This window comes from Solanum dulcamara, chromosome 9 (assembly GCF_947179165.1).
Source record: "Solanum dulcamara chromosome 9, daSolDulc1.2, whole genome shotgun sequence".
NCBI lineage: Eukaryota > Viridiplantae > Streptophyta > Magnoliopsida > Solanales > Solanaceae > Solanum > Solanum dulcamara.
In genome coordinates this window covers 74,091,386-74,100,836 of record NC_077245.1, presented here as the reverse complement: position 1 = coordinate 74,100,836, position 9,451 = coordinate 74,091,386, and the positions used below count along the sequence as shown (strand labels likewise).

Below are 9,451 nucleotides of genomic sequence, written 5' to 3'. Positions count from 1 at the left end.
TTGAATATAATTGTTATAGAGAAATAATTTTATAAAGAGTATATTGCTATAATAAATGTTATACGTAGAATATTGTTATAAAGAAGTAAAACATAACATGAAAAATCGATTTTAGAGAAAATCAGACATGTATAATAAAATTTTGATATAACCAGGTTTAATTTAATTAACTGTAATTGCTTGGATTCACATTTATTAGTTTCTGTTTTGTAAATTATTTTATTTAATAAATGATACTTAAATAAATAAAAGAAAAGAAAATAAGACTCCAACAAGAGATTTCATAAGCCATAATTTTTTCTTTTCTTCATCCTTACTCATTCAATAGTATTCTCAATAAATACGAACTGAATTCAAATCATCTAAAGTTTTATTGTACAGATTACTTGCATCTAATAGTTCCTTGATAACCAATATGAATTATGATGAAATGATTGAGATATCTTCACTCTAAATTAAAAACTTCATGTTCAAATTTTATGTGTGAAAAAATCATATTAAGAGTATCGGCTCGAAAGGAAATTCCCTACCAAACTCAAGTACATTTCTCTCTTTTTCTTTCCCTTCTTCCCAAAAAGAAACTACTTACCTTTTCAATTTTTACATAAATTGATTTAGATAAACAATCATTCTTTATAATAATATTTCATTATAACAATCATATTTTTTGTAAAACTAATCTTTCATATTATGTTTTATATTAGTATATATTTTCTTAAATATTTCGCTATATTAATCAAAAAATTATCAAGACAAATAGTACTATTATAAAAAAAAATTGACTTATACATGTACACCCAACTTCACCTAATATGTTCTCAATCTTTGACTCCACAAAAAGCAACAAATTATATATAGGAATTTTTAATGAAAATCACTTAATCTTACAAAGTATCATAAAAAGTCACTAAACTTTTTCTATACTCAACTCTTTAAGTATCATAAAGATATCTTATTTGTTTTCACCTAACTGTCACAGACTTAAACTTAGGTTCTTCCCCCTTTTTCAAAATCAAGTGACGGATCATAACATAACGATTTTCTATTGAGTAGTTATTTATGTTAAGAAATACAGTTTAGTGACTTTCGTGATACATCAATAAAGTTAAGATGAACTTTTTTCATTACAAGCGACAATTGCCTTTAACCTAAAGGTGTAAAACATTTGACAAGAATGGTTTTGGACATGTAATACTTGTGATACATAGTGAATAATGTAGCTACAAAAAGACATCAATTGCCTTGACAAGTACAATTAATTTATTATGACTAACAAATAACAATACGTGATACTGAATGGAATTTATGATCTCAATATGAATATCGAATACGAGATGTAAAAATCATACCATTCTTGCAAGGACTTTAATGATATCATCCATAGATGGCCTATGAAGAGGATCATCTTCAATACAAGCTTTAGCCAAAACAGCTAAACACAATGCCTCAGCTAGAGGGTAATCTTCCATAAGACATGGATCAATAAAATTCTTCAATTGTTCAAAACATCCTCCTTCATTAGCACCCCCTCCCAAAAATGTAATTGAATCCCTCAAAAAATTCCCATCAACATCTTCTTTCCCCGATATGATCTCGAGTAGAACTACTCCAAATGCAAATATGTCCACTTTTTCAGACACCGATCCATGTACTAGATATTCGGGGGCAATCCACCCTCCAAGACTTCCTATACTTCCAATGTCCCTAGTCGTCGTTTCAATCCCACCTTTAGCTCCAAAAATAGCTAACTTTGCCCTCCAATTCGAGGTCAAAAAGATGTTTTTGCTATTGATGTTCATGTGTGTGTAAGGTGGAATAGTACAAAAATGCAAGTAATGTAACCCTATGGCAATGTCAAATGCAATTTGAGTCCTTTTGTGCCATTTCAAAGAAACAACAAAGGAATTTGACAAACAATCCCTTAATGTACCATTAGATGGATATTCAAAAACAAGATAAGATCCTTTAATATCATCTTCACCATAACAAACACCTTGTAGTTTCACAATGTTAACATGATTGATTCTTGAATGTACATCAATTACTTGTCTAACATCCTCGAATCGTATTTTCTTGATCAATACTTCAACTTTATCGACACATCCCCTGTATACGTTGTTACTTACCTTAGTTTCTTCACTAAAATTACTTGTCGCGTTTGTCAATTCATCTATGTTGTATTCTCCCAATGTGTACTTTATTCCTGCAAGTAAATCAGGAGACAAGCAAGAATTCGTTGAGGTTCTAGTAGTCGTTGGACCAGATATTGGTGGTGAACCTGAAGTAACAGAACCCTTATGTATCGAAGAAGAACGATTAATCCTCTCTGTCTTGAACTTCCTTAACGCCCTTAAGTATAAACCACAAGCAATTAAAGTTGCTGCAAGAAGGAAAAAACCAACAATTGATCCTGAAATGTAGAGTTTCATTAGCTTCTGATTTTTCATTGATTTTTCTACGAGTTGTGTTGGAAGAAATCCAGGACTAGGAGGTTCGGAATCATGAATACTGAAGTTGATTGATGGTTCTTTACTCAACGGAACCAAAATTGTTGTGTTTGCGTATACAGTAGGATTAAAACTTAAATTATTCGCTTTCCATATATCTTCAACAGAAATTTTGAATTTTTCACTTACTTTTTCTGTATCGTCACCTGATATAAAAGGGTACGTGACAAGGTACTTTAATCCAGTACCAAAAAGTTCTTCAGGACACGCACATTTTAGAGGTACAATCAACTCTGTTCCACCTTTGATGTCATAATAATTGACATCAGACATGTTGGTTTTCTTGAAAATATTTTCTTGAAAAAGTGTGACAGATTTAACTAGACCTTCAAAAACGCCACAAGCAATGTCCTTGAATTTAGTGTTTGTAGGTGCAATGTAACTAACATTTGCTTGAAAGAATTCACCTAAACAAGAACATTGAATCGGAACAATCACTTCTCTTCCAATTTCAAGAATTTGAGACGAAGACGTGACGTTGTTCATGTTGAGTAGTAGTTCATCATCAGGATTCAATAACCCAAACAAGTATGAAACATCAGAGATTGTTGTGAAATCTTGATTAGCTCTATAGATCAAAAATGTTTGACAAGAATCATTTGGTGAAGTACATGTGTATCTTGTACCTGGAGAAGTGATACTAGAAAAACATGAAGTTGAATCATAGTATTGTTGGCCATAACTTGAGCCAATAAAGGTCAAAATTACAACTAGAAGCCAATGAAAAATCATGACATGCAAAAATAAGATTAAAAAAATCAGATGGTGTGCATTCTGCTCAAGAGAAAAAGTGAAGAATCAAGAATGTGGCAAATGAAGGAATGATGTTGATATGGGATGGAAAAAAAGATGATGGAAGAAATAGTATAAAAATTTAAGGAGAAGTTACACCAAAAATTTATGAGGAATGGAATAATTCCACATTGGACCGGGACGAGACACTTGGATTCCTTGTAAGGCGGCATGGGCAATCCTATTTTCTTTGAGCTAATTTTTAGGGTGTGACTAGGCTCAAGACGCCCAGATTCGGACATTCTTTATCTGGGGTTCCATTGTCTTGTCTAGAGCATGCACAATTATGAATCGAAAGTATAATCACAACCCCACCCCACCCCCACCCCGTGTGTGCCCTCTTTATAGTTGTTTTGGTACAATTAAGAGATTCTCTAAAAGAAATACATGGGGGTCCCACACCGAGCCTGATGGGCCTCGCTATGATATCTGAAAATTAGTTTAAAGGGAGATAGATTATCCAAGTTTTATAAGAAATCCAATAATTTCATCCCAGTTCGATGTGGGACCATTCCATTCATCAATATATACACTAATTATATATGGCTACACATATTACGTCTATTTTTATTAGATGAACGACTATTTATATTAATTTCTCGAAAATGATTATTATAAGTTCAATTAGATTTCATCATGGCAGGCCAAGCAGTGAAGTATATGAAAGGAATGACCATTAATTTTTAATTACTTTTCTTTATTGCAATAATAACCAACTTTGACTGAGTTGTTTGGTTGTGGAAAATTGTATATTAAGGGCAACATCAGCAGCCGGCTACAATTTGTATATCCAATTGTTATCTACTTGGCAAGTATAGACAGAAAAACTAGAAAGGAATATTTTCTTGATGATTCTGATGTAACCTGCTAATGTATCTCTAACTAATAGTGTGACACAAGTAAGGTTTTTTTTGAGTGTGAAAGAACTTTTTTTTATTGGTTGATTCGATTTGGGCGTGAATATTATCGATTTAGTTTATCGGTTATCAAGTTTATAACTTGTAAAATCTATAGTCGAATCAATAAGATTTTGATTATGGGGTTATCAAACATATCGATTACCAATTATTAATGGTTCGATTATCAGGTTAATCGATAAAGTTATCTTGATCATTTCCTAAATAAGTTTGTTGAAGAAAAAATTACCAAAATTAGAAAATCAAATGGACAACAAATGAAAGGTTTAAACTAACAATTTTGTACCATCATAGATACTACTAGTAACACTCTTTTGCCTTTTTTTAAACATTGACATTATTGCGTTACGTTGATGGAAGAAAGTCATGTCCATCTCATAAAGTTCACAATGGAGAAGAACCATTTCAAGAGTGATCAATTCTAATAAATATTTTAATGGTATATGCTCTTAAATACCATGTCCTTAAAGGTAAAATGTAGCTTTATTTATCTTATCTAATTATTAGCTAACCCGTTAAAGAAAGTGGTGAAGCCAAAATTCGAACAAATAACTCAATATATAATGAAAGGACATTGAACCATTACAAAACCGACAAACAAAATTTTTAAATAATTAACTTAATAACCTTATTATCGATTCGGATAATAGGTTTGATCCGAAGTTTGTACAATTTTATCTCTCATACAAATTCAAATTTAATTGAATTCTAATATAATACGGATACTGAACATCAGGCGAAAATCTATATTTTGCTTTGCTGAATGTTTGACATAAGCTTGTCCACTTATTAATTATTTGATCATGGCTTACGAAATTATAATTAATGAACCTTTCTACATTTGTTGCTTTTTGTGGGGTTGTTGAGAGAATAATTGATAAAGACAAATAGGTCAACAACAGAAATATTGAGGGGCCCAATGATGCAATTTACAAAGAACTAAATGCCTTCAATTATTTTGCTATAATAATTTAATATTGAATGATCAATCTATAATACAACAAATAAGTTTACTATATAATGAAAAGAATTCTAATCATGTTATGAAAAATAAATAAAGGCCATTTCTAGCTCATATATTGAGCTCATATTTTGGTACTATAAACAAAATCATCATGATTATTATAATTAGAACTATAGAAATATATTTTATTTTCGAGATTATATTGTAGAATATTCGATTATTCTTTAGGATCATTTGGTCTATATAGTCGGATCGGTCGTTTGTTTGTTGCTTGGACTGGTCTTGAATTTGTTTCAGATTCCTGCAAAAGGAAAATAAAAATAATTGAGAGCATTAGTCTATATTGGTTAATGAGATGAATTATAGTTACCACAAGTATTTATAACTTGTTCTAGATCTCAATTATATTTTATAAAAAAATCTTTATTTATTAACCTCAATTTGTGTTCAATCAAGTAACGACATAAATTGAGACGGAGGAAATATACCATATAAAATTTGCTACGAAAACTTTCATATTATTTTAGATCAACTTAATCAATCGTTGATCAATATATTACAATTAAGTTAAATCAAAATATAGAGCTAGAATAATTGATAAAATTATTATGATATAGAACATAATTCTAAATAACTCACATCATGAACGGCCTCACGTATTAGCTTCATTTGTTCTCTTGTAACAGTCCTCACCTGATAAAATACAAAGCAAACGAAATTAAATATTAACTTCAAAATATTGTAATATATCAATATAATTTAATTTCACGGTTCGAATTCATAACTTTAAAATTTTAAAATTACCTTTCTTACAATAGTCCAGACCACATCTTGTGTGCAAGGAGGAACAGTCAAGGAGCCAATGTATCGATAATATTTTCTGCTACCCAACTTCACCTTTTTTGGATCAATTATTCCTATCTTTCTCTCCACATTTTTTGTATGTGCTAGTGCTTTCAAGTCACTCTCAATCTGGAATTAAATATAATCATATTTATTTTTATGTACGCAAGATTTTTGATAAATGATATCAATATATTAAAAAGTAAATCGGACATCATTAGGGGAAGGGGGGGGGGGATGTAGCATTTTTAGTCCCTCCACTTAAATTATCTAATTTTGATCCTTATGATATAATATGATTTAGCATATTTAATTCTTAATTTACAAAAAATAATGTGTTACTTGTCCCTTTATATGTAGAAAATATATTATATTTGAACTATTTTTTAGAATTATTATCCTATAATATTGAGTAATTGTACAAATTTAACATTATATATGTCTAATTAAGTTGTGTCACGTTTGATAGTAAGATAAATTTGTGAAAATTACCCACAAAAGGATTGAAAATGCATTACTTTAGTTAATTGAAGGTTCAAACTGGTTAATCAGATATCACAAAGATCAAATCAGATTGAGGAACGAAATAGGCTATTATCTAATTTACATCATCGGTATAATTTATTTGTTATAGCAAAATACATCTTATTTTTAAAGTTATTAATTTCAATATTAATTATGAATCGTTACCCATCGATTTATTTTTTAGATAATTTATAGTAATATAAATATTATTATATTGTCAGTATATAAAAATTGAACTTTGAAATTAAAAGGTGTGTTTATTGTAGTGTACCATAGACAAGAAAGAATCAGCTCTTCCAATCTTGTACATTATTCCAACAACTGCAGTCTTTCCATCCTCACTTTCATGTACCAAATGAACCTCCAAATCAAATCTGCAGTTATTTAATTCATACAATTTTTTGTCATAACTTCAATATGGAAAATCAAGATTAATGCTACAAACAAGAAAAAAAATTAACATGCACAAAGTATCTCGTATTCACGTAAGGGTTCGTGAAGAGTCGCGCTACAAGCATTAGTGTCTGTTTACACGACTCGAATCCGTGAATTATAAGTCACACGGAGACAACTTTATCATGGCACTAAAAGATCAGTATAATAATAATAATAAATTAATTAATTAATAAATTAAGGACCTTCTTCCATTGATGGTATGTTCGGATGGTGAATGCCAATGAGCTTGATTGAGTTGATATTTAGTTCCATTTATTTCAATATGTCCAGCTCCACCTTCCCATCTTAACTGCATTAATAAATAAATAATAATAATAATAATTCATTAAATTTATCAAAAGAAAATTAAGAAAAATAAAGCACTTGATAAATATCATGGGAATTTGATTTCCAAAATTTACACATAAAATTTTACTAATTAATCATGTTACTATTCAATGTAATGTCCCCATATATAAACTTTCCTCTTAATTTCAAAGATTTAAACACCTAACTAGATATTATATTGTTGCAAATTCAAAAAAGTAATGTGGTAGGTTAAATAGTAAATAACAGGAGACAAAAATGATTGTATATATTTGATTAATTTCATTTGTAGTAGGTTAAGTTGTTGATTTTATGTTCTTTAGTTGGTGATATATGAACAATATTCTAACAAAAATAATAATAATATTAACAAATCAAATAGTGCTTTTGGTGAAACATGCATCTAAGCACATACAATAATTATTACCAAAGAGCATGGCAGACAAGATTAGATTTTTCTTGCTATCATAATTAGAAGTCTCGATTTTAGGTCTTAGAAATTTCTGTCAGAAAATATTTTCTGCTTCGTGAATCACACGTGATATAAATTAATCCAAATTAATCGGACAAGTAGAGAGCTAAAAATAGAGTATTAAAGATAATGTATAAGTGTGGTTAAAGAATCGAATCTCATTCCCCCATCTCCTAATCCCTTCCCCACCCCAAAGAGAGAGAGCGCGCGCTAGTGATACTACTTAAGAAAATCAAGATAGTAAAAGGAAAATGATTTCCGTCCATATTTTTTCTCTCTTGAGTTTTTTTTTCATAAAGAAATGACTTTCGTCGTATCAAATAGATCGAAAAAATTACCATCATATCATGTCCTCTATTTAAGAGAGTAGCATAGGATGATACTTTGTAGCTTCTATGAAGTCTTCCCAAATGAGAAATAATTTCAACTCTCTCATTCAAAAGATCAATTGGAGATTGCAATTTTCCATAATTACACATCTTCCATTCTGGATGAATTTCACCCCAATGTGCTGGTCCATTCTCACTTTCTCTATCATAACTAAACTCACTTTCATCATCTGTAAAACATAATCACGAAAAAAATATTATAATTAGAAATCATAATATATATTTGTACATCGATAGACGAAACTCTCTCTTTATCATCTTGTGTCAGATGCAACATAAAGTTATAAATTGAGACACAAACGATTATTAGAACTCATAAATAATTGAATGGCAAGAGAGCTCCGCTAATCTGGTTGTTCAACAATAGACGAAGTTTTCTCTTTATCATCTTGTTTTAGATGCAACATAAAGGTACGTTGTAAATTGAGAAGCAAATGATAATTAGAACTCTTAAATAACTGAATGGCAAGAGCTTCGTTAATCCGGTTGTTTCATAATCTTGTGTCAGATGCAACATAAAATTATGTTGTAAATTGAGACACAAATGATTATCAGGACTCATAATAATTGAATGGCTAGAGCTCCGCTAATCCGGTTATTCATCAATAGAAGAAACTCTCTCTTTATCATCTCTCGTGTCAAATACAATATAAAGTAATAAATTGAGATACAATAATTAAAGAATACTAACCAACTTCATGACATGTTGCAATGAATGCATTTGTGAGGAAAAGAAAAGAAAGGAACAATATTTTGTTGGTTCTTGTAAGCATTTTCTCCATATTTTTCCCACCTTTTAGAAGAAAAGAACTTTGTGTTTTGTTGTTGTTAAGGAAACCTTACTAATTAAAGGTTGCTTATATAGAATAAAAATTTAAAGCAGTCTTAGTGGAAATTGAAATGTGAATGTGAAACTGACCAAGAAGATCTGAAAAGATGTCATTGACTACACATGAGGAAGAAGTTTCTAGGTTCTAACTATTATTTCAAGTTAACATATTTCTTTTTGATTTCTCGTTTAATGTTCGATTTTCATATTGAGAAATAAGATTAATTTGATTCACATTACATAACATTCATTTTATTTATTTTTTCATTTTCAAAACTTGAATTCGAAATCTATTTTTAAGTGTGAAGAGATTCTCCATTCAATATTCATTTCGTGGGATCATGAGTTACGGGAGGTGGGGGCGGGTTTAAAGTTTGCTAGAAAATTTTATTATATATATAAACACTATCAGAAACATTTGTTTTTTTTACTATGAATAAGTGAAAAAATT

At 29.8% G+C, this 9,451-nt stretch overlaps 2 protein-coding genes across 2 annotated transcripts; both read right to left on the bottom strand.

The window, feature by feature from the left end:
- Positions 1-1,343: 1,343 nt before the first annotated feature.
- On the bottom strand, positions 1,344-2,993 carry LOC129903797 (protein LYK5-like). The gene has a single exon (XM_055979316.1). It carries the CDS (start codon positions 2,991-2,993, stop codon positions 1,344-1,346), a length of 1,650 nt encoding a protein of 549 aa, XP_055835291.1.
- A 2,282-nt stretch (positions 2,994-5,275) lies between these two features.
- On the bottom strand, positions 5,276-8,998 carry LOC129903193 (alpha carbonic anhydrase 7-like). The gene is made up of 7 exons (XM_055978696.1): positions 8,863-8,998; positions 8,121-8,341; positions 7,187-7,293; positions 6,820-6,922; positions 5,985-6,152; positions 5,820-5,873; positions 5,276-5,481 (listed from the first exon to the last, which is right to left on the bottom strand). The coding sequence occupies exons 1-7, from the start codon at positions 8,951-8,953 to the stop codon at positions 5,398-5,400; spliced, it is 828 nt and encodes a 275-aa protein (XP_055834671.1). The 5' UTR covers positions 8,954-8,998; the 3' UTR covers positions 5,276-5,397.
- Between the last annotated feature and the right edge of the window lie 453 nt (positions 8,999-9,451).